General features: G+C 47.7%; 1 protein-coding gene and 10 non-coding genes across 11 annotated transcripts; all 11 read right to left on the bottom strand.

The window, feature by feature from the left end:
- Window positions 1-1667: 1667 nt before the first annotated feature.
- LOC147003139 (small nucleolar RNA SNORD116) lies at window positions 1668-1760 on the bottom strand. The gene has a single exon (XR_015048197.1). It is a non-coding gene; the product is annotated as a small nucleolar RNA SNORD116 (small nucleolar RNA).
- Window positions 1761-2022: 262 nt separating this feature from the next.
- Window positions 2023-7268, bottom strand: LOC147003136 (uncharacterized). Its single transcript, XM_085840899.1, has 3 exons — window positions 7140-7268; window positions 4579-4725; window positions 2023-2162 (listed from the first exon to the last, which is right to left on the bottom strand). Exons 1-3 carry the CDS (start codon window positions 7264-7266, stop codon window positions 2062-2064), a joined length of 375 nt encoding a protein of 124 aa, XP_085697025.1. The 5' UTR covers window positions 7267-7268; the 3' UTR covers window positions 2023-2061.
- LOC147003138 (small nucleolar RNA SNORD116) lies at window positions 4233-4325 on the bottom strand. Its single transcript, XR_015048198.1, has one exon. It is a non-coding gene; the product is annotated as a small nucleolar RNA SNORD116 (small nucleolar RNA).
- Window positions 6791-6884, bottom strand: LOC147003137 (small nucleolar RNA SNORD116). The gene has a single exon (XR_015048306.1). It is a non-coding gene; the product is annotated as a small nucleolar RNA SNORD116 (small nucleolar RNA).
- A 2076-nt stretch (window positions 7269-9344) lies between the features above and the next one.
- On the bottom strand, window positions 9345-9438 carry LOC147003135 (small nucleolar RNA SNORD116). The gene has a single exon (XR_015048305.1). It is a non-coding gene; the product is annotated as a small nucleolar RNA SNORD116 (small nucleolar RNA).
- Window positions 9439-11902: 2464 nt separating this feature from the next.
- On the bottom strand, window positions 11903-11996 carry LOC147003134 (small nucleolar RNA SNORD116). Its single transcript, XR_015048331.1, has one exon. It is a non-coding gene; the product is annotated as a small nucleolar RNA SNORD116 (small nucleolar RNA).
- Window positions 11997-14470: 2474 nt separating this feature from the next.
- On the bottom strand, window positions 14471-14563 carry LOC147003133 (small nucleolar RNA SNORD116). Its single transcript, XR_015048308.1, has one exon. It is a non-coding gene; the product is annotated as a small nucleolar RNA SNORD116 (small nucleolar RNA).
- Window positions 14564-17020: 2457 nt separating this feature from the next.
- Window positions 17021-17113, bottom strand: LOC147003132 (small nucleolar RNA SNORD116). Its single transcript, XR_015048196.1, has one exon. It is a non-coding gene; the product is annotated as a small nucleolar RNA SNORD116 (small nucleolar RNA).
- A 2486-nt stretch (window positions 17114-19599) lies between these two features.
- On the bottom strand, window positions 19600-19692 carry LOC147003131 (small nucleolar RNA SNORD116). The gene has a single exon (XR_015048195.1). It is a non-coding gene; the product is annotated as a small nucleolar RNA SNORD116 (small nucleolar RNA).
- Window positions 19693-22156: 2464 nt separating this feature from the next.
- Window positions 22157-22249, bottom strand: LOC147003130 (small nucleolar RNA SNORD116). The gene has a single exon (XR_015048200.1). It is a non-coding gene; the product is annotated as a small nucleolar RNA SNORD116 (small nucleolar RNA).
- A 2481-nt stretch (window positions 22250-24730) lies between these two features.
- On the bottom strand, window positions 24731-24823 carry LOC147003129 (small nucleolar RNA SNORD116). Its single transcript, XR_015048194.1, has one exon. It is a non-coding gene; the product is annotated as a small nucleolar RNA SNORD116 (small nucleolar RNA).
- Window positions 24824-24879: the final 56 nt, after the last annotated feature.

Raw genomic sequence — 24879 nt, 5'->3', positions numbered from 1 at the left:
GGCTATGCTGAGGAACAATGAGGATGCAGCTCTGAATAAGTTCTCCAGCAAAGTTGGGCCTCATTGGATATCTAAGCCAACTAATTTTGATCCTTCCATCATGGCTCCAGTCCTTCTCTGATCAATACATCTGGGTCTTTGCATGAGGCAAAGACAAACTCCTCTGAGGCTTCAAAATTCCAGCTCCTGGGTAGAAAGATTAATTGGACCCAGAAGATAACACTTCTCTCTCTCTCTCTCTCTCTCTCTCTCTCTCTCTCTCTCTCTCTCTCTCTCTCTCTCTCTCTCTCTCTCTCTCTTTCTCTCTCTTTATCTCTCTCTCTCTCTCTCTCCCCCTCTCTCAGTCTTTTACCCCTTGACTTTTCCTTGCCCATGGAAGCTAGTACCTATTTCTGTCCACCTGTCCAGTGCTCATTTAGTCTGTTGTGAAGACTTCCTCCTATCTCAAGACATTGCTTTTGGCCATCCACCCTGCATTGATCTCTTCCTGGGAAAACTTCTCCCACCATCCTGTACAGCTTCCCACACTTAAGCTCAAAAATCCCATTGTGCTGAACTATCCCAGGCCAGGATACCAGGTGAATGGAATCATCTTAGTGTATCAAATTCAGTCTGCATCCAAGAACTCATTTTCTCCTTGACATTTCCCGTGAGCATGGGTCTAGGGAGGATTTGCAAAACAACATGTGCCCCATTGCAACCTCCTTCCTATGCACATTAGCAACTTGTCTTTCCAGAAGATCATGCCCAAAAGTCGAAAAGAAAGGTCCCATGACACCTTGGTCTCTAATTTAGAGGGTCTCTCACCAAGATGTTTCTCCTAAGGCTGTGGATGCAAGAACTGTTCCTAGACTTTCCCTTTGACCTTGCCATGGAGGCTGCCAAGAAAGTCCAAACATTCCAAGGATATCCCTTCAACAACTTCCAAAGCAACAGAACAGACCCAAGAGGAGATTCCTACAAATGTTCTTTCAAAAAACCTATTGAGACACAGGTCTGTAAGTCTCATGCTTCCACCGAGTCCATCAAAGTGCTATCAGTCCTGGTACACAGGTAAGTGTTTAAATGTGGTGCAATCTGACCAGTGAGGTGCCTGTCACCACCTCCATAGCTTAGCTTCTTCTCTATTTACAAGGCAATTGCCTGAGAATCTTATAAGCCACCAGGGACACAGAGGCTTCTGTTCACCACCTGAACAGACCACAGTCACATTGTCTCAGTTACTTTCTACTGGGTCAAGCTACAATCTACCTGCAGCCTGAAATCTATTGACACTCTAAAGCAATACAACAGGGTTAAAGTTCATATCAGGGCTTCTGAGAAGCCTGAATCCACTGCCAGATATTACCATGTGAAGAACCAAACTTTGATGCCACTGTCACTGCTACTTTTGCCTCACAGTCTACTTTCCACAAAGGCTTGGGCCCTATCCTTGGACCTAGCACGACTCCCTACTGAGTATCTGCCAAGCATCTCCTCAACAGCAAAGTGAGCATGCCACCTGAGCTTTAGGAGCTGCTGTGTCCTACGCCTTGCTTTTTGGCAGAGTAGGGCAAGCACACACCTGTCTCTGCAGACTCCGGCTAGAGCCCGAAGAAGTCAAGATCAATGGAGTGGATGGGCAGCCTGTGCCTGACACGCATAGCACCTGGGAGACCCAAGATGCTGGACCTCAGTTCCGATGAGAGTGGCGGTACAGAATTTTCACTCATTTTGTTCAGCTTTCCAAGGAATGTTTGACTGGGAATCATCATAGATCCAAGCACATTGGAGTGCATTGCACAAAGTGGTTCCGGTACTCTAGAATGCTCTGGCTTTGGGGAGAGCAAGGGACTGCAAGACATTGCCCATACACTGCCAGGGGACAATGGGCCGAAGCTCCAAACCTGGGAGAAACCAGAGGCCCTAAGCATGCTCCATATCCCGAAGGGACTGGACGTACAGATGGCAGCAGTTCCCTGCTCCTCCAAGACCAGGACACCTAGAATACATGCAGCAATTCCCATGATCCTTACCTTTTAACTCAGGTGACCTAGGGCAAGTCAGCCACACCACAACTGTTCACTGGAGACTCAGTTGGAAGACATCAACACTCAGCCAAAGTTGTGGGGCCATTTCCTCTGTATGTTGCCCATGGACCATGCTGGAAAGAGAATGCAACCCTGTGAAGACAGCACAGAGAACATGCTACCATTACAGTGGGACCCATGCAAAACCAGATGGATTATGGGCTTACCATGTACTATGGGCTTTTCATAGCTCACAGGCACCCTCAACACTCCTGCTCTTACCAACCTCTTCACACTGCCCTTCCAGATCTCCCTTGCTTTTACTCTCAGGCCTTGGATGTGAACATGCCATGCCCTTGGCTCTCAGTGCTTGCTGGGTCCTCAGCCCACTCTAAGGACTTAATGATGATATGTGAGCTGAAATACAGCTTCTCAACACTTTCCCTAAAGTCCAGGCCATCAACTACCTCCACCAGTGTCCTGAGAATGTTTTCAAGGGAATGAGAGCATCTCTCCAAGCATCCAGTCTGAAACAGCTAATAACAAGGCCAATCACTGGTCCACTTGGCTATGCTGAGGAACAATGAGGATGCAGCTCTGAATAAGTTCTCCAGCAAAATTGGGCCTCATTGGATATCTAAGCCAACTAATTTTGATCCTTCCATCATGGCTCCAGTCCTTCTCTGATCAATACATCTGGGTCTTTGCATGAGGCCAAGTCAAACTCCTCTGAGGCTTCAAAATTCCAGCTCCTGGGTAGCAAGCTTAATTGGGCCAAGAAGATAACACTTCTCTTTCTCTCTCTCTCTCTCTCTCTCTCTCTCTCTCTCTCTCTCTCTCTCTCTCTCTCTCTCTCTCTCTCTCTCTTTCTCTCTCTCTCTCTCTCCCCCCGTCTCTCAGTCTTTTACCCCTGGACTTTTCCTTGCCCATGGAAGCTAGTACCTATTTCTGTCCACCTGTCCAGTGCTCATTTAGTCTGTTGTGAAGACTTCCTCCTATCTCAAGTGATTGCTTTTGGCCATCCACCCTGCATTGATCTCTTCCTGGGTAAACTTCTCACACCATCCTGTACAGCTTCCCACACTGAAGCTCAAAAATCCCATTGTGCTGAACTATCCCAGGCCAGGATACCACGTGAATGGTATCATCTTAGTGTATCAAATTCACTCTGCATCCAAGAACTCATTTTCTCCTTGACATTTCCCGTGAGCATGGGTCTAGGGTGGATTTGCAAAACACCATGTGCCCCATTGCAACCTCCTTCCTATGCACATTAGCAACTTGTCTTTCCAGAAGATCATGCCCAAAAGTCGAAAAGAAAGGTCCCATGACACCTTGGTCTCTAATTTAGAGGGTCTCTCACCAAGATGTTTCTCCTAAGGCTGTGGATGCAAGAACTCTTCCTAGACTTTCCCTTTGACCTTGCCAAGGAGGCTGCCAAGAAAGTCCAAACATTCCAAGGATATCCCTTCAACAACTTCCAAAGAAACAGAACCTACCCAAGAGGAGATTCCTACAAATGTTCTTTCAAAAAACCTATTGAGACACAGGTCTGTAAGTCTCATGCTTCCACCGTGTCCATCAAAGTGCTATCAGTCCTGGTACACAGGTAAGTGTTTAAATGTGGTGCAATCTGACCAGTGAGGTGCCTGTCACCACTTCCATTGCTTAGCTCCTTCTCTATTTCCAAGGCAATTGCCCGAGAATCTTACAAGCCACCAGGGACACAGAGGCTTCTGTTCACCACCTGAACAGACCACAGTCACATTGTCTCAGTTACCTGCTACTGGGTCAAGCTACAATCTACCTGCAGCCTGAAATCTATTGACTCTCTAAAGCAATGCAACAGGGTTAAAATTCATATCAGGGCTTCTGAGAAGCCTGAATCCACTGCCAGATATTAAAATGTGAAGAACCAAACTTTGGTGCAACTGCCACTGCTACTTTTGCCTCACAGTCTATTTTCGACAAAGGCTTGGGCCCTATCCTTGGACCTAGCATGACTCCCTACTGAGTATCTGCCAAGCATCTCCTCAACAGCTAAGTGAGCATGCCACCTGCGCTTTAGGTGCTGCTGTGTCCTTCGCCATGCTTTTTGGCAGAGTAGGGCAAGCACACACCTGTCTCTGCAGACTCTGGCTAGAGCCCGAAGAATTCAAGAACAATGGAGTGAATGGGCAGCCTGTGCCTGATGCCCATAGCTTCTGGGAGACCCAAGATGCTGGACCTCAGTCCCGATGAGAGTGGCGGTACAGAATTTTCACTCATTTTGTTCAGCTTTCCAAGGAATGTTTGACTGGGAATCATCATAGATCCAAGCACATTGGAGTGCATTGCACAAAGTGGTTCTGGTACTCTGGAATGCTCTGGCTTTGGGGAGAGCAAGGGACTGCAAGACATTGCACATACACTGGCAGGGGACAATGGGCTGAAGCTCCAAATGGGAGAAACCAGAGGCCCTAAGCATGCTCCATATCCCGAAGGGACTGGACGTACAGATGGCAGCAGTTCCCTGCTCCTCCAATACCAGGACACCTAGAATACATGCAGCAATTCCCATGTTCCTTACCTTTTAACTCAGGTGACCTAGGGCAAGTCAGCCACACCACAACAGTTCGCTGGAGACTCAGTTGGAAGACATCAACACTCAGCCAAATTTGTGGGGCCATTTTCTCTGTATGTTGCCCATGGTCCACGCTGGAAAGGGAATGCAACCCTGTGAAGACAGCACAGAGAACATGCTACCATTACAGTTTGACCCATGCAAAACCAGATGGATTATGGGCTTACCATGTACTATGGGCTTGTCATAGCTCACAGGCACCCTCAACACTCCTGCTCTTACCAACCTCTTCACACTGCCCTTCCAGATCTCCCTTGCTTTTACTCTCAGGCCTTGGATGTGAACATGCCATGCCCTTGGCTCTCAGTGCTTGCTGGGTCCTCAGCTCACTCTAAGGACTTAAGGTTGAAATGTGAGCTGAAATACAGCTACTCAACACTTTCCCTAATGTCCAGGCCATCAACTACCTCCACCAGTGTCCTGATTATGTTCTCAAGGAAATGAGAGCATCTCTCAAAGCATCCAGTCTGAAACAGCTAATAGCAAGGCCCATCACTGGTCCACTTGGCTATGCTGAGAAACAATGAGGATGCAGCTCTGAATAAGTTCTCCAGCAAAATTGGGCCTCATTGGATATCTAAGCCAACTAATTTTGATCCTTCCATCATGGCTCCAGTCCTTCTCTGATCAATACATCTGGGTCTTTGCATGAGGCAAAGTCAAACTCCTCTGAGGCTTCAAAATTCCAGCTCCTGGGTAGCAAGCTTAATTGGGCCCAGAAGATAACACTTCTCTCTCTCTCTCTCTGTCTCTCTCTGTCTCTCTCTCTCTGTCTCTCTCTCTCTCTCTCTCTCTCTCTCTCTCTTTCTCTCTCTCTCTCTCTCCCCCTCTCTCAGTCTTTTACCCCTTGACTTTTCCTTGCCCATGGAAGCTAGTACCTATTTCTGTCCACCTGTCCAGTGCTCATTTAGTCTGTTGTGAAGACTTCCTCCTATCTCAAGAGATTGCTTTTGGCCATCCACCCTGCATTGATCTCTTCCTGGGAAAACTTCTCACACCATCCTGTACAGCTTCCCACACTGAAGGTCAAAAATCCCATTGTGCTGAACTATCCCAGGCCAGGATACCACGTGAATGGAATCATCTTAGTGTATCAAATTCACTCTGCATCCAAGAACTCATTTTCTCCTTGACATTTCCTGTGAGCATGGGTCTAGGGTGGATTTGCAAAACACCATGTGCCCCATTGCAACCTCATTCCTATGCACATTAGCAACTTGTCTTTCCAGAAGATCATGCCCAAAAGTCGAAAAGAAAGGTCCCATGACACCTTGGTCTCTAATTTAGAGGGTCTCTCACCAAGATGTTTCTTCTAAGGCTGTGGATGCAACAACTGTTCCTAGACTTTCCCTTTGACCTTGCCAAGGAGGCTGCCAAGAAAGTCCAAACATTCCAAGGATATCCCTTCAACAACTTCCAAAGCAACAGAACAGACCCAAGAGGAGATTCCTACAAATGTTCTTTCAAAAAACCTATTGAGACACAGGTCTGTAAGTCTCATGCTTCCACTGAGTCCATCAAAGTGCTATCAGTCCTGGTACACAGGTAAGTGTTTAAATGTGGTGCAATCTGACCAGTGAGGTGCCTGTCACCACCTCCATTGCTTAGCTCCTTCTCTATTTCCAAGGCAATTGCCCGAGAATCTTACAAGCCACCAGGGACACAGAGGCTTCTGTTCACCACCTGAACAGACCACAGTCACATTGTCTCAGTTACCTGCTACTGGGTCAAGCTACAATCTACCTGCAGCCTGAAATCTATTGACTCTCTAAAGCAATGCAACAGGGTTAAAATTCATATCAGGGCTTCTGAGAAGCCTGAATCCACTGCCAGATATTACCATGTGAAGAACCAAACTAGGTGCCACTGCCACTGCTACTTTTGCCTCACAGTCTACTTTCCACAATGGCTTGGGCCCTATCCTTGGACCTAGCACGACTCCCTACTGAGTATCTGCCAAGCATCTCCTCAACAGCAAAGTGAGCATGCCACCTGAGCTTTAGGAGCTGCTGTGTCCTACGCCATGCTTTTTGGCAGAGTAGGGCAAGCACACACCCGTCTCTGCAGACTCTGGCTAGATCCCGAAGAAGTCAAGAACAATGGAGTGGATGGGCAGCCTGTGCCTGACGCCCATAGCACCTGGGAGACCCAAGATGCTGGACCTCAGTCCCGATGAGAGTGGCGGTACAGAATTTTCACTCATTTTGTTCAGCTTTTCCAAGGAATGTTTGACTGGGAATCATCATAGATCCAAGCACATTGGAGTGCATTGCACAAAGTGGTTCCGGTACTCTGGAATGCTCTGGCTTTGGGGAGAGCAAGGGACTGCAAGACATTGCCCATACACTGCCAGGGGACAATGGGCCGAAGCTCCAAACCTGGCAGAAACCAGAGGCCCTAAGCATGCTCCATATCCCGAAGGGACTGGACGTACAGATGGCAGCAGTTCCCTGCTCCTCCAAGACCAGGACACCTAGAAAACATGCAGCAATTCCCATGTTCCTTACCTTTTAACTCAGGTGACCTAGGGCAAGTCAGCCACACCACAACAGTTCGCTGGAGACTCAGTTGGAAGACATCAACACTCAGCCAAAGTTGTGGGGCCATTTCCTCTGTATGTTGCCCATGGACCATGCTGGAAAGGGAATGCAACCCTGTGAAGACAGCACAGAGAACATGCTACCATTACAGTGGGACCCATGCAAAACCAGATGGATTATGGGCTTACCATGTACTATGGGCTTGTCATAGCTCACAGGCACCCTCAACACTCCTGCTCTTACCAACCTCTTCACACTGCCCTTCCAGATCTCCCTTGCTTTTACTCTCAGGCCTTGGATGTGAACATGCCATGCCCTTGGCTCTCAGTGCTTGCTGGGTCCTCAGCTCACTCTAAGGACTTAAGGATGATATGTGAGCTGAAACACAGCTACTCAACACTTTCCCTAAAGTCCAGGCCATCAACTACCTCCACCAGTGTCCTGATTATGTTCTCAAGGGAATGAGAGCATCTCTCCAAGCAACCAGTCCGAAACAGCTAATAACAAGGCCAATCACTGGTCCACTTGGCTATGCTGAGGAACAATGAGGATGCAGCTCTGAATAAGTTCTCAGGCAAAATTGGGCCTCATTGGATATCTAAGCCAACTAATTTTGATCCTTCCATCATGGCTCCAGTCCTTCTCTGATCAATACATCTGGGTCTTTGCATGAGGCAAAGTCAAACTCCTCTGAGGCTTCAAAATTCCAGCTCCTGGGTAGCAAGCTTAATTGGGCCCAGAAGAACACAATTCTCTCTCTCTCTCTCTCTCTCTCTCTCTCTCTCTCTCTCTCTCTCTCTCTCTCTCTCTCTCTCTCTCTTTCTCTCTCTCTCTCTCCCCCTCTCTCAGTCTTTTACCCCTTGACTTTTCCTTGCCCATGGAAGCTAGTACCTATTTCTGTCCACCTGTCCAGTGCTCATTTAGTCTGTTGTGAAGACTTCCTCCTATCTCAAGAGATTGCTTTTGGCCATCCACCCTGCATTGATCTCTTCCTGGGAAAACTTCTCACACCATCCTGTACAGCTTCCCACACTGAAGCTCAAAAATCCCATTGTGCTGAACTATCCCAGGCCAGGATACCACGTGAATGGAATCATCTTAGTGTATCAAATTCACTCTGCATCCAAGAACTCATTTTCTCCTTGACATTTCCCGTGAGCATGGGTCTAGGGTGGATTTGCAAAACAACATGTGCCCCATTGCAACCTCCTTCCTATGCACATTAGCAACTTGTCTTTCCAGAAGATCATGCCCAAAAGTCGAAAAGAAAGGTCCCATGACACCTTGGTCTCTAATTTAGAGGGTCTCTCACCAAGATGTTTCTCCTAAGGCTGTGGATGCAAGAACTGTTCCTAGACTTTCCCTTTGACCTTGCCAAGGAGGCTGCCAAGAAAGTCCAAACATTCCAAGGATATCCCTTCAACAACTTCCAAAGAAACAGAACCTACCCAAGAGGAGATTCCTACAAATGTTCTTTCAAAAAACCTATTGAGACACAGGTCTGTAAGTCTCATGCTTCCACCGAGTCCATCAAAGTGCTATCAGTCCTGGTACACAGGTAAGTGTTTAAATGTGGTGCAATCTGACCAGTGAGGTGCCTGTCACCACCTCCATTGCTTAGCTCCTTCTCTATTTCCAAGGCAATTGCCTGAGAATCTTACAAGCCACCAGGGACACAGAGGCTTCTGTTCACCACCTGAACAGACCACAGTCACATTGTCTCAGTTACCTGCTACTGGGTCAAGCTACAATCTACCTGCAGCCTGAAATCTATTGACTCTCTAAAGCAATGCAACAGGGTTAAAATTCATATCAGGGCTTCTGAGAAGCCTGAATCCACTGCCAGATATTACCATGTGAAGAACCAAACTTTGGTGCCACTGCCACTGCTACTTTTGCCTCACAGTCTACTTTCCACAATGGCTTGGGCCCTATCCTTGGACCTAGCACGACTCCCTACTGAGTATCTGCCAAGCATCTCCTCAACAGCAAAGTGAGCATGCCACCTGAGCTTTAGGAGCTGCTGTGTCCTACGCCATGCTTTTTGGCAGAGTAGGGCAAGCACACACCTGTCTCTGCAGACTCTGGCTAGATCCCGAAGAAGTCAAGAACAATGGAGTGGATGGGCAGCCTGTGCCTGACGCCCATAGCACCTGGGAGACCCAAGATGCTGGACCTCAGTCCCGATGAGAGTGGCGGTACAGAATTTTCACTCATTTTGTTCAGCTTTTCCAAGGAATGTTTGACTGGGAATCATCATAGATCCAAGCACATTGGAGTGCATTGCACAAAGTGGTTCCGGTACTCTGGAATGCTCTGGCTTTGGGGAGAGCAAGGGACTGCAAGACATTGCCCATACACTGCCAGGGGACAATGGGCCGAAGCTCCAAACCTGGCAGAAACCAGAGGCCCTAAGCATGCTCCATATCCCGAAGGGACTGGACGTACAGATGGCAGCAGTTCCCTGCTCCTCCAAGACCAGGACACCTAGAAAACATGCAGCAATTCCCATGTTCCTTACCTTTTAACTCAGGTGACCTAGGGCAAGTCAGCCACACCACAACAGTTCGCTGGAGACTCAGTTGGAAGACATCAACACTCAGCCAAAGTTGTGGGGCCATTTCCTCTGTATGTTGCCCATGGACCATGCTGGAAAGGGAATGCAACCCTGTGAAGACAGCACAGAGAACATGCTACCATTACAGTGGGACCCATGCAAAACCAGATGGATTATGGGCTTACCATGTACTATGGGCTTGTCATAGCTCACAGGCACCCTCAACACTCCTGCTCTTACCAACCTCTTCACACTGCCCTTCCAGATCTCCCTTGCTTTTACTCTCAGGCCTTGGATGTGAACATGCCATGCCCTTGGCTCTCAGTGCTTGCTGGGTCCTCAGCTCACTCTAAGGACTTAAGGATGATATGTGAGCTGAAACACAGCTACTCAACACTTTCCCTAAAGTCCAGGCCATCAACTACCTCCACCAGTGTCCTGATTATGTTCTCAAGGGAATGAGAGCATCTCTCCAAGCAACCAGTCCGAAACAGCTAATAACAAGGCCAATCACTGGTCCACTTGGCTATGCTGAGGAACAATGAGGATGCAGCTCTGAATAAGTTCTCCAGCAAAATTGGGCCTCATTGGATATCTAAGCCAACTAATTTTGATCCTTCCATCATGGCTCCAGTCCTTCTCTGATCAATACATCTGGGTCTTTGCATGAGGCAAAGTCAAACTCCTCTGAGGCTTCAAAATTCCAGCTCCTGGGTAGCAAGCTTAATTGGGCCCAGAAGAACACAATTCTCTCTCTCTCTCTCTCTCTCTCTCTCTCTCTCTCTCTCTCTCTCTCTCTCTCTCTCTCTCTCTCTCTCTCTTTCTCTCTCTCTCTCTCCCCCTCTCTCAGTCTTTTACCCCTTGACTTTTCCTTGCCCATGGAAGCTAGTACCTATTTCTGTCCACCTGTCCAGTGCTCATTTAGTCTGTTGTGAAGACTTCCTCCTATCTCAAGAGATTGCTTTTGGCCATCCACCCTGCATTGATCTCTTCCTGGGAAAACTTCTCACACCATCCTGTACAGCTTCCCACACTGAAGCTCAAAAATCCCATTGTGCTGAACTATCCCAGGCCAGGATACCACGTGAATGGAATCATCTTAGTGTATCAAATTCACTCTGCATCCAAGAACTCATTTTCTCCTTGACATTTCCCGTGAGCATGGGTCTAGGGTGGATTTGCAAAACAACATGTGCCCCATTGCAACCTCCTTCCTATGCACATTAGCAACTTGTCTTTCCAGAAGATCATGCCCAAAAGTCGAAAAGAAAGGTCCCATGACACCTTGGTCTCTAATTTAGAGGGTCTCTCACCAAGATGTTTCTCCTAAGGCTGTGGATGCAAGAACTGTTCCTAGACTTTCCCTTTGACCTTGCCAAGGAGGCTGCCAAGAAAGTCCAAACATTCCAAGGATATCCCTTCAACAACTTCCAAAGAAACAGAACCTACCCAAGAGGAGATTCCTACAAATGTTCTTTCAAAAAACCTATTGAGACACAGGTCTGTAAGTCTCATGCTTCCACCGAGTCCCTCAAAGTGCTATCAGTCCTGGTACACAGGTAAGTGTTTAAATGTGGTGCAATCTGACCAGTGAGGTGCCTGTCACCACCTCCATTGCTTAGCTCCTTCTGTATTTCCAAGGCAATTGCCCGAGAATCTTACAAGCCACCAGGGACACAGAGGCTTCTGTTCACCACCTGAACAGACCACAGTCACATTGTCTCAGTTACCTGCTACTGGGTCAAGCTACAATCTACCTGCAGCCTGAAATCTATTGACTCTCTAAAGCAATGCAACAGGGTTAAAATTCATATCAGGGCTTCTGAGAAGCCTGAATCCACTGCCAGATATTACCATGTGAAGAACCAAACTTTGGTGCCACTGCCACTGCTACTTTTGCCTCACAGTCTACTTTCCACAATGGCTTGGGCCCTATCCTTCGACCTAGCACGACTCCCTACTGAGTATCTGCCAAGCATCTCCTCAATAGCAAAGTGAGCATGCCACCTGAGCTTTAGGAGCTGCTGTGTCCTTCGCCATGCTTTTTGGCAGAGTAGGGCAAGCACACACCTGTCTCTGCAGACTCTGGCTAGAGCCCGAAGAAGTCAAGAACAATGGAGTGGATGGGCAGCCTGTGCCTGACGCCCATAGCACCTGGGAGACCCAAGATGCTGGACCTCAGTCCCGATGAGAGTGGCAGTACAGAATTTTCACTCATTTTGTTCAGCTTTTCCAAGGAATGTTTGACTGGGAATCATCATAGATCCAAGCACATTGGAGTGCATTGCACAAAGTGGTTCCGGTACTCTGGAATGCTCTGGCTTTGGGGAGAGCAAGGGACTGCAAGACATTGCCCATACACTGCCAGGGGACAATGGGCCGAAGTTCCAAACCTGGGAGAAACCAGAGGCCCTAAGCATGCTCCATATCCCGAAGGGACTGGACGTACAGATGGCAGCAGTTCCCTGCTCCTCCAAGACCAGGACACCTAGAATACATGCAGCAATTCCCATGTTCCTTACCTTTTAACTCAGGTGACCTAGGGCAAGTCAGCCACACCACAACAGTTCGCTGGAGACTCAGTTGGAAGACATCAACACTCAGCCAAAGTTGTGGGGCCCTTTCCTCTGTATGTTGCCCATGGACCATGCTGGAAAGGGAATGCAACCCTGTGAAGACAGCACAGAGAACATGCTACCATTACAGTGGGACCCATGCAAAACCAGATGGATTATGGGCTTACCATGTAATATGGGCTTGTCATAGCTCACAGGCACCCTCAACACTCCTGCTCTTAACATCCTCTTCACACTGCCCTTCGAGATCTCCCTTGCTTTTACTCTCAGGCCTTGGATGTGAACATGCCATGCCCTTGGCTCTCAGTGCTTGCTGGGTCCTCAGCTCACTCTAAGGACTTAAGGATGATATGTGAGCTGAAATACAGCTACTCAACACTTTTCCTAAAGTCCAGGCCATCAACTACCTCCACCAGTGTCCTGATTATGTTCTCAAGGGAATGAGAGCATCTCTCCAAGCATCCAGTCCGAAACAGCTAATAACAAGGCCAATCACTGGTCCACTTGGCTATGCTGAGGAACAATTTGGATGCAGCTCTGAATAAGTTCTCCAGCAAAATTGGGCCTCATTGGATATCTAAGCCAACTAATTTTGATCCTTCCATCATGGCTCCAGTCCTTCTCTGATCAATACATCTGGGTCTTTGCATGAGGCAAAGACAAACTCCTCTGAGGCTTCAAAATTCCAGCTCCTGGGTAGCAAGCTTAATTGGACCCAGAAGATAACACTTTCTCACTCTCTCTCTCTCTCTCTCTCTCTCTCTCTCTCTCTCTCTCTCTCTCTCTCTCTCTCTCTCTCTCTCTCTCTCTCTTTATCTCTCTCTCTCTCCCCCTCTCTCAGTCTTTTACCCCTTGACTTTTCCTTGCCCATGGAAGCTAGTACCTATTTCTGTCCACCTGTCCAGTGCTCATTTAGTCTGTTGTGAAGGCTTCCTCCTATCTCAAGAGATTGCTTTTGGCCATCCACCCTGCATTGATCTCTTCCTGGGAAAACTTCTCACGCCATCCTGTACAGCTTCCCACACTGAAGTTCAAAAATCCCATTGTGCTGAACTATCCCAGGCCAGGATACCACGTGAATGGAATCATCTTAGTGTATCAAATTCACTCTGCATTCAAGAACTCATTTTCTCCTTGACATTTCCCGTGAGCATGGGTCTAGGGTGGATTTCCAAGACACCATGTGCCCCATTGCAACCTCTTTCCTATGCATATTAGCAACTTGTCTTTCCAGAAGATGATGCCCAAAAGTCGAAAACAAAGGTCCCATGACACCTTGGTCTCTAATTTAGAGGGTCTCTCACCAAGATGTTTCTCCTAAGGCTGTGGATGCAAGAACTCTTCCTAGACTTTCCCTTTGACCTTGCCAAGGAGGCTGCCAAGAAAGTCCAAACATTCCAAGGATATCCCTTCAACAACTTCCAAAGCAACAAAACCTACCCAAGAGGAGATTCCTACAAATGTTCTTTCAAAAAAACCTATTGAGACACAGGTCTGTAAGTCTCATGCTTCCACCGAGTCCATCAAAGTGCTATCAGTCCTGGTACACAGGTAAGTGTTTAAATGTGGTGCAATCTGACCAGTGAGGTGCCTGTCACCACCTCCATTGCTTAGCTCCTTCTCTATTTCCAAGGCAATTGCCCGAGAATCTTACAAGCCACCAGGGACACAGAGACTTCTGTTCACCACCTGAACAGACCACAGTCACATTGTCTCAGTTACCTGCTACTGGGTCAAGCTACAATCTACCTGCAGCCTGAAATCTATTGACTCTCTAAAGCAATGCAACAGGGTTAAAATTCATATCAGGGCTTCTGAGAAGCCTGAATCCACTGCCAGATAGTACCATGTGAAGAAACAAACTTTGGTGCAACTGCCACTGCTACTTTTGCCTCACAGTCTACTTTCCACAATGGCTTGGGCCCTATCCTTGGACCTAGCACGACTCCCTACTGAGTATCTGCCAAGCATCTCCTCAACAGCAAAGTGAGCATGCCACCCGAGCTTTAGGACCTGCTGTGTCCTACACCAAGCTTTTTGGCAGAGTAGGGCAAGCACACACCTGTCTCTGCAGACTCTGGCTAGAGCCCGAAGAAGTCAAGAACAATGGAGTGGATGGGCAGCTTGTGCCTGACGCCCATAGCACCTGGGAGACCCAAGATGCTGGAACTCAGTTCCGATGAGAGTGGCAGTACAGAATTTTCACTCATTTTGTTCAGCTTTCCAAGGAATGTTTGACTGGGAATCATCATAGATCCAAGCACATTGGAGTGCATTGCACAAAGTGGTTCCGGTACTCTGGAATGCTCTGGCTTTGGGGAGAGCAAGGGACTGCAAGACATTGCCCATACACTGCCAGGGGACAATGGGCCGAAGCTCCAAACCTGGGAGAAACCAGAGGCCCTAAGCATGCTCCATATCCCGAAGGGACTGGACGTACAGATGACAGCAGATCCCTGCTCTTCCAAGACCAGGACACCTAGAATACATGCAGCAATTCCCATGTTCCTTCCCTTTTAACTCAGGTGACCTAGGGCAAGTCAGCCACTCCACAACAGTTCGCTGGAGACTCAGTTGGAAGACATCAACACTCAGCCAAAGTTGTGGGGCCATTTCCTCTGTATGTTGCCCATGGACCATGCTGGAAAGGGAATGCAACCCTGTGAAGACAGCACAGAGAACATGCTACTATTACAGTGGGACCCATGCAAAACCAGATGGATTATGGGCTTACCATGTACTATGGGCTTGTCATAGCTCACAGGCACCCTCAACACTCCTGCTCTTACCAAACTCTTCACACTGCCCTTCGAGATCTCCCTTGCTTTTACTCTCAGGCCTTGGATGTGAACATGCCATGCCCTTGGCTCTCAGTGCTTGCGGGTCCTCAGCTCACTCTAAGGACTTAAGGATGATATGTGAGCTGAAATACAGCTTCTCAACACTTTCCCTAAAGTCCAGGCCATCAACTACCTCCACCAGTGTCCTGATTATGTTCTCAAGGGAATGAGAGCATCTCTCCAAGCATCCAGTCTGAAACAGCTAATAACAAGGCCAATCACTGGTCCACTTGGCTATGCTGAGGAACAATGAGGATGCAGCTCTGAATAAGTTCTCCAGCAAAATTGGGCCTCATTGGATATCTAAGCCAACTAATTTTGATCCTTCCATCATGGCTCCAGTCCTTCTCTGATCAATACATCTGGGTCTTTGCATGAGGCAAAGTCAAACTCCTCTGAGGCTTCAAAATTCCAGCTCCTGGGTAGCAAGCTTAATTGGGCCCAGAAGATAACACTTCTCTCTCTCTCTCTCTCTCTCTCTCTCTCTCTCTCTCTCTCTCTCTCTCTCTCTCTCTCTCTCTCTCTCTCACTATCTCTCTCCCCCTCTCTTAGTCTTTTACCCCTTGACTTTTCCTTGCCCATGGAAGCTAGTACCTATTTCTGTCCACCTGTCCAGTGCTCATTTAGTCTGTTGTGAAGACTTCCTCCTATCTCAAGAGATTGCTTTTGGCCATCCACCCTGCATTGATCTCTTCCTGGGAAAACTTCTCACGCCATCCTGTACAGCTTCCCACACTGAAGTTCAAAAATCCCATTGTGCTGAACTATCCCAGGCCAGGATACCACGAGAATGGAATCATCTTAGTGTATCAAATTCACTCTGCATCCAAGAACTCATTTTCTCCTTGACATTTCCCGTGAGCATGGGTCTAGGGTGGATTTGCAAGACACCATGTGCCCCATTGCAACCTCTTTCCTATGCATATTAGCAACTTGTCTTTCCAGAAGATGATGCCCAAAAGTCGAAAAGAAAGGTCCCATGACACCTTGGTCTCTAATTTAGAGGGTCTCTCACCAAGATATTTCTCCTAAGGCTGTGGATGCAAGAAATGTTCCTAGACTTTCCCTTTGACCTTGCCAAGGAGTCTGCCAAGAAAGTCCAAACATTCCAAGGATATTTCTTCAACAACTTCCAAAGCAACAGAACCTACCCAAGAGGAGATTCCTACAAATGTTCTTTCAAAAAACCTATTGAGACACAGGTCTGTAAGTCTCATGCTTCCACCGAGTCCATCAAAGTGCTATCAGTCCTGGTACACAGGTAAGTGTTTAAATGTGGTGCAATCTGACCAGTGAGGTGCCTGTCACCACCTCCATTGCTTAGCTCCTTCTCTATTTCCAAGGCAATTGTCCGAGAATCTTACAAGCCACCAGCGACACAGAGGCTTCTCTTCACCACCTGAACAGACCACAGTCACATTGTCTCAGTTACCTGCTACTGGGTCAAGCTACAATCTACCTGCAGCCTGAAATCTATTGACTCTCTAAAGCAATGCAACAGGGTTAAAATTCATATCAGGGCTTCTGAGAAGACTGAATCCACTGCCAGATATTACCATGTGAAGAAACAAACTTTGGTGCAACTGCCACTGCTACTTTTGCCTCACAGTCTACTTTCCACAATGGCTTGGGCCCTATCCTTGGACCTAGCACGACTCCCTACTGAGTATCTGCCAAGCATCTCCTCAACAGCAAAGTGAGCATGCCACCTGAGCTTTAGGACCTGCTGTGTCCTACACCAAGCTTTTTGGCAGAGTAGGGCAAGCACACACCTGTCTCTGCAGACTCTGGCTAGAGCCCGAAGAAGTCAAGAACAATGGAGTGGATGGGCAGCTTGTGCCTGACGCCCATAGCACCTGGGAGACCCAAGATGCTGGACCTCAGTTCCGATGAGAGTGGCGGTACAGAATTTTCACTCATTTTGTTCAGCTTTCCAAGGAATGTTTGACTGGGAATCATCATAGATCCAAGCACATTGGAGTGCATTGCACAAAGTGGTTCCGGTACTCTGGAATGCTCTGGCTTTGGGGAGAGCAAGGGACTGCAAGACATTGCCCATACACTGCCAGGGGACAATGGGCCGAAGCTCCAAACCTGGGAGAAACCAGAGGCCCTAAGCATGCTCCATATCCCGAAGGGACTGGACGTACAGATGACAGCAGTTCCCTGCTCTTCCAAGACCAGGACACCTAGAATACATGCAGCAATTCCCATGTTCCTTCCCTTTTAACTCAGGTGACCTAGGGCAAGTCAGCCACTCCACAACAGTTCGCTGGAGACTCAGTTGGAAGACATCAACACTCAGCCAAAGTTGTGGGGTCATTTCCTCTGTATGTTGCCCATGGACCATGCTGGAAAGGGAATGCAACCCTGTGAAGACAGCACAGAGAACATGCTACTATTACAGTGGGACCCATGCAAAACCAGATGGATTATGGGCTTACCATGTACTATGGGCTTGTCATAGCTCACAGGCACCCTCAACACTCCTGCTCTTACCAAACTCTTCACACTGCCCTTCGAGATCTCCCTTGCTTTTACTCTCAGGCCTTGGATGTGAACATGCCATGCCCTTGGCTCTTAGTGCTTGCTGGGTCCTCAGCTCACTCTAAGGACTTAAGGATGATATGTGAGCTGAAATACAGCTTCTCAACACTTTCCCTAAAGTCCAGGCCATCAACTACCTCCACCAGTGTCCTGATTATGTTCTCAAGGGAATGAGAGCATCTCTCCAAGCATCCAGTCTGAAACAGCTAATAACAAGGCCAATCACTGGTCCACTTGGCTATGCTGAGGAACAATGAGGATGCAGCTCTGAATAAGTTCTCCAGCAAAATTGGGCCTCATTGGATATCTAAGCCAACTAATTTTGATCCTTTCATCATGGCTCCAGTCCTTCTCTGATCAATACATCTGGGTCTTTGCATGAGGCAAAGTCAAACTCCTCTGAGGCTTCAAAATTCCAGCTCCTGGGTAGCAAGCTTAATTGTGCCCAGAAGATAACACTTCTCTCTCTCTCTCTCTCTCTCTCTCTCTCTCTCTCTCTCTCTCTCTCTCTCTCTCTCTCTCTCTCTCTCTCTCTCTCTCTCTCTTTCTCTCTCTCTCTCTCTCTCTCTCTCCCCCTCTCTTAGTCTTTTACCCCTTGACTTTTCCTTGCCCATGGAAGCTAGTACCTATTTCTGTCCACCTGTCCAGTGCTCATTTAGTCTGTTTTGAAGACTTCCTCCTATCTCAAGAGATTGCTTTTGGCCATCCACCCTGCATTGATCTCTTCCTGCGAAAACTTCTCACACCATCTTGTACAGCTTCCCACACTGAAGCTCAAAAATCCCATTGTGCTGAACTATCCCAGGCCAGGATACCACGAGAATGGAATCATCTTAGTGTATCAAATTCACTCTGCATCCAAGAACTCATTTTCTCCTTGACATTTCCCATGAGCATGGGTCTAGGGTGGATTTGCAAAACAACATGTTCCCCATTGCAACCTCCTTCCTATGCACGTTAGCAACTTGTCTTTACAGAAGATCATGCCCAAAAGTTGAAAAGAAAGGTCCCATGACACCTTGGTCTCTAATTTAGAGGGTCACTCACCAAGATGTTTCTCCTAAGGCTGTGGATGCAAGAACTGTTCCTAGACTTTCCCTTTGACCTTGCCAAGGAGGCTGCCAAGAAAGTCCAAACATTCCAAGGATATCCCTTCAACAACTTCCAAAGAAACAGAACCTACCCAAGAGGAGATTCCTACAAATGTTCTTTCAAAAAACCTATTGAGACACAGGTCTGTAAGTCTCATGCTTCCACCGAGTCCATCAAAGTGCTATCAGTCCTGGTACACAGGTAAGTGTTTAAATGTGGTGCAATCTGACCAGTGAGGTGCCTGTCACCACCTCCATTGCTTAGCTCCTTCTCTATTTCCAAGGCAATTGCCCGAGAATCTTACAAGCCACCAGGGACACAGAGGCTTCTGTTCACCACCTGAACAGACCACAGTCACATTGTCTCAGTTACCTGCTACTGGGTCAAGCTACAATCTACCTGCAGCCTGAAATCTATTGACTCTCTAAAGCAATGCAACAGGGTTAAAATTCATATCAGGGCTTCTGAGAAGCCTGAATCCACTACCAGATATTACCATGTGAAGAACCAAACTTTGGTGCCACTGCCACTGCTACTTTTGCCTCACAGTCTACTTTCCACAATGGCTTGGGCCCTATCCTTGGACCTAGCACGACTCCCTACTGAGTATCTGCCAAGCATCTCCTCAACAGCAAAGTGAGCAGGCCACCTGAGCTTTAGGAGCTGCTGTGTCCTACGCCATGCTTTTTGGCAGAGTAGGGCAAGCACACACCTGTCTCTGCAGACTCTGGCTAGAGCCCGAAGAAGTCAAGAACAATGGAGTGGATGGGCAGCTTGTGCCTGACGCCCATAGCACCTGGGAGACCCAAGATGCTGGACCTCAGTTCCGATGAGAGTGGCGGTACAGAATTTTCACTCATTTTGTTCAGCTTTCCAAGGAATGTTTGACTGGGAATCATCATAGATCCAAGCACATTGGAGTGCATTGCACAAAGTGGTTCCGGTACTCTGGAATGCTCTGGCTTTGGGGAGAGCAAGGGACTGCAAGACATTGCCCATACACTGCCAGGGGACAATGGGCCGAAGCTCCAAACCTGGGAGAAACCAGAGGCCCTAAGCATGCTCCATATCCCGAAGGGACTGGACGTACAGATGGCAGCAGTTCCCTGCTCCTCCAAGAGCAGGACACCTAGAATACATGCAGCAATTGCCATTTTCCTTACCTTTTAACTCAGGTGACCTAGGGCAAGTCAGCCACACCACAACAGTTCGCTGGAGACTCAGTTGGAAGACATCAACACTCAGCCAAAGTTGTGGGGCCATTTCCTCTGTTTGTTGCCCATGGACCATGCTGGAAAGGGAATGCAACCCTGTGAAGACAGCACAGAGAACATACTACCATTACACTGGGACTCATTCAAAACCAGATGGATTATGGGTTTACCGTGTACTATGGGCTTGTCATACCTCACAGGAACCCTCAAAACTCCTGCTCTTACCAAACTCTTCACACTGCCCTTCCAGATCTCCCTTGCTTTTACTCTCAGGCCTTGGATGTGAACATGCCATGCCCTTGGCTCTCAGTGCTTGCTGGGTCCTCAGTTCACTCTAAGGACTTAAGGATGATATGTGAGCTGAAATACAGCTTCTCAACACTTTCCCTAAAGTCCAGGCCATCAACTACCTCCACCAGTGTCCTGATTATGTTCTCAAGGAAATGAGAGCATCTCTCCAAGCCTCCAGTCCGAAACAGCTAATAACAAGGCCAATCACTGTTCCACTTGGCTATGCTGAGGAACAATGAGGATGCAGCTCTGAATAAGTTCTCCAGCAAAATTGGGCCTCATATCTAAGCCAAGTAATTTTGATCCTTTCATCATGGCTCCAGTCCTTCTCAGATCAATACATCTGGGTCTTTGCATGAGGCAAAGTCAAACTCCTCTGAGGCTTCAAAATTCCAGCTCCTGGGTAGCAAGCTTAATTGGACCCAGAAGATAACACTTCTCTCTCTCTCTCTCTCTCTCTCTCTCTCTCTCTCTCTCTCTCTCTCTCTCTCTCTCTCTCTCTCTCTCTCTCTCTTTCTCTCTCTCTCTCTCTCCCCCTCTCTCAGTCTTTTACCCCTGACTTTTCCTTGCCCATGGAAGCTAGTACCTATTTCAGTCCACCTGTCCAGTGCTCATTTAGTCTGTTGTGAAGACTTCCTCCTATCTCAAGAGATTGCTTTTGGCTATTAACCCTGCATTGATCTCTTCCTGGGAAAACTTCTCACAAAATCCTGTACAGCTTCACACACTGAAGCTCAAAAATCCCATTGTGCTGAACTATCCCAGGCCAGGATACCACGTGAATGGAATCATCTTAGTGTATCAAATTCACTCTGCATCCAAGAACTCATTTTCTCCTTGACATTTCCCGTGAGCATGGGTCTAGGGTGGATTTGCAAAACACAATGTTCCCCATTGAAACCTACTTCCTATGCACATTAGCAACTCGTCTTTCCAGAAGAACATGCCCAAAAGTTGAAAAGAACGGTCCCATGACAACTTGGTCTCTAATTTAGAGGGTCTCTCACCAAGATGTTTCTCCTAAGGCTGTGGATTTAAGAACTGTTCCTAGATTTTCCCTTTGACCTTGCCAAGGAGGCTGCCAAGAAAGTCTAAACATCCCAAGGATATCCCTTCAACAACTTCCAAAGAAACAGAACCTACCCAAGAGGAGATTCCTACAAATGTTCTTTCAAAAAACCTATTGAGACACAGGTCTGTAAGTCTCATGCTTCCACCGAGTCCATCAAAGTGCTATCAGTCCTGGTACACAGGTAAGTGTTTAAATGTGGTGCAATCTGACCAGTGAGGTGCCTGTCACCACCTCCATTGCTTAGCTCCTTCTCTATTTCCAAGGCAATTGCCCGAGAATCTTACAAGCCACCAGGGACACAGAGGCTTCTGTTCATCACCTGAACAGACCATAGTCACATTGTCTCAGTTACCTGCTATTGGGTCAAGCTACAATCTACCTGCAGCCTGAAATCTATTGACTCTCTAAAGCAATGCAACAGGGTTAAAATTCATATCAGGGCTTCTGAGAAGCCTGAATCCACTACCAGATATTACCATGTGAAGAACCAAACTTTGGTGCCACTGCCACTGCTACGTTTGCCTCACAGTCTACTTTCCACAATGGCTTGGGCCCTATCCTTGGACCTAGCACGACTCCCTACTGAGTATCTGCCAAGCATCTCCTCAACAGCAAAATGAGCATGCCACCTGAGCTTTAGGAGCTGCGGTGTGATACGCCACGCTTTTTGGCAGAGAAGGGCAAGCACACACCTGTCTCTGCAGACTCTGGCTAGAGCCCGAAGAACACAAGAACAATGGAGTGGATGGGCAGCCTGTGCCTGACGCCCATAGCACCTGGGAGACCCAAGATGCTAGACCTCAGTTCCGATGAGAGTGGCGGTACAGAATTTTCACTCATTTTGTTCAGCTTTCCAAGGAATGTTTGACTGGGAATCATCATAGATCCAAGCACATTGGAGTGCATTGCACAAAGTGGTTCCGGTACTCTGGAATGCTCTGGCTTTGGGGAGAGCAAGGGACTGCAAGACATTGCCCATACACTGCAAGGGGACAATGGGCCGAAGCTCCAAACCTGGCAGAAACCAGAGGCCCTAAGCATGCTCCATATCCCGAAGGGACTGGACGTACAGATGGCAGCAGTTCCCTGCTCCTCCAAGACCAGGACACCTAGAATACATGCAGCAATTCCCATGTTCCTTACCTTTTAACTCAGGTGACCTAGGGCAAGTCAGCCACACCACAACAGTTCGCTGGAGACTCAGTTGGAAGACATCAACACTCAGCCAAAGTTGTGGGGCCATTTCCTCTGTATGTTGCCCATGGACCATGCTGGAAAGGGAATGCAACCCTGTGAAGACAGCACAGAGAACATGCTACCATTACAGTGGGACCCATGCAAAACCAGATGGATTATGGGCTTACCATGTACTATGGGCTTGTCATAGCTCACAGGCACCCTCAACACTCCTGTTCTTACCAACCTCTTCACACTGCCCTTCCAGATCTCCCTTGCTTTTACTCTCAGGCCTTGGAAGTGAAGATGTCATGCCCTTGGCTCTCAGTGCTTTCTGGGTCCTCAGCTCACTCTAAGGACTTAAGGATGATATGTGAGCTGAAATACAGCTACTCAACACTTTCCCTAAAGTCCAGGCCATCAACTACCTCCACCAGTGTCCTGATTATGTTCTCAAGGGTATGAGAGCATCTCTCCAAGCATCCAGTCCGAAACACCTAATAACAAGGCCAATCACTGGTCCACTTGGCTATGCTGAGGAACAATGAGGATGCAGCTCAGAATAAGTTCTCCAGCAACATTGGGCCTCTTTGGATATCTAAGCCAACTAATTTTGATCCTTCCATCATGGCTCCAGTCCTTCTCTGATCAATACATCTGGGTCTTGGCATGAGGCAAATTCAAACTCCTCTCAGGCTTCAAAATTCCAGCACCTGGGTAGCAAGTTTAATTTGGCCCAGAAGATAACACTTCTCTCTCTCTCTCTCTCTCTCTCTCTCTCTCTCTCTCTCTCTCTCTCTCTCTCTCTCTCTCTCTCTCTCTCTCTCTCTCTCTCTCTCTCCCTCCCTCTCTCTCTCTCCCCCTCTCTCAGTCTTTTACCCCTTGACTTTTCCTTGCCCATGGAAGCTAGTACCTATTTCTGTCCACCTGTCCAGTGCTCAATTAGTCCGTTGTGAAGACTTCCTCCTATCTCAAGAGATTGCTTTTGGCCATCCACCCTGCATTGATCTCTTTATGGCAAAACTTCTCACACCATCCTGTACAGCTTCCCACATTGAAGCTCAAAAATCCCATTGAGCTGAACTATCCCAGGCCAGGATACCACGTGAATGGAATCATCTTAGTGTATCAAATTCACTCTGCATCCAAGAACTCATTTTCTCCTTGACATTTCCCGTGAGCATGGGTCTAGGGTGGATTTGCAAAACAACATGTGCCCAGTTGCAACCTCCTTCCTATGCACATTAGCAACTTGTCTTTCCAGAAGATCATGCCCAAAAGTCGAACAGCAAGGTCCCATGACACCTTGGTCTCTAATTTAGGGGATCTATCACCAAGATATTTCTCCTAAGGCTGTGGATGCAAGAACTGTTCCTAGACTTTCCTTTGACCTTGCCAAGGAGGCTGCCAAGAAAGTCCAAACATTCCAAGGATATCCCTTCAACAACTTCCAAAGCAACAGAACCTACCCAAGAGGAGATTCCTACAAATGTTCTTTCAAAAAACCTATTGAGACACAGGTCTGTAAGTCTCATGCTTCCACTGAGTCCATCAAAGTGCTATCAGTCCTGGTACACAGGTAAGTGTTTAAATGTGGTGCAATCTGACCAGTGAGGTGCCTGTCACCACCTCCATTGCTTAGCTCCTTCTCTATTTCCAAGGCAAATGCCCGAGAATCTTACAAGCCACCAGGGACACAGAGGCTTCTGTTCACCACCTGAACAGACCACAGTCACATTGTCTCAGTTACCTGCTACTGGGTCAAACTACAATCTACCTGCATCCTGAAATCTATTGACTCTCTAAAGCAATGCAACAGGGTTAAAATTCATATCAGGGCTTCTGAGAAGCCTGAATCCACTACCAGATATTACCATGTGAAGAACCAAACTTTGGTGCCACTGCCACTGCTACTTTTGCCTCACAGTCTACTTTCCACAATGGCTTTGGCCCTATCCTTGGACCTAGCACGACTCCCTACTGAGTATCTGCCAAGCATCTCCTCAACAGCAAAATGAGCATGCCACCTGAGCTTTAGGAGCTGCGGTGTGATACGCCACGCTTTTTGGCAGAGAAGGGCAAGCACACACCTGTCTCTGCAGACTCTGGCTAGAGCCCGAAGAAGTCAAGAACAATGGAGTGGATGGGCAGCCTGTGCCTGACGCCCATAGCACCTGGGAGACCCAAGATGCTGGACCTCAGTTCCGATGAGAGTGGCGGTACAGAATTTTCACTCATTTTGTTCAGCTTTCCAAGGAATGTTTGACTGGGAATCATCATAGATCCAAGCACATTGGAGTGCATTGCACAAAGTGGTTCCGGTACTCTGGAATGTTCTGGCT

This window comes from Mus caroli, unplaced genomic scaffold (genome assembly GCF_978045245.1).
Source record: "Mus caroli unplaced genomic scaffold, Mus_caroli_1 scaffold_8, whole genome shotgun sequence".
Classification (NCBI taxonomy): domain Eukaryota; kingdom Metazoa; phylum Chordata; class Mammalia; order Rodentia; family Muridae; genus Mus; species Mus caroli.
This window is presented reverse-complemented; position numbering and strand designations above follow the sequence as displayed.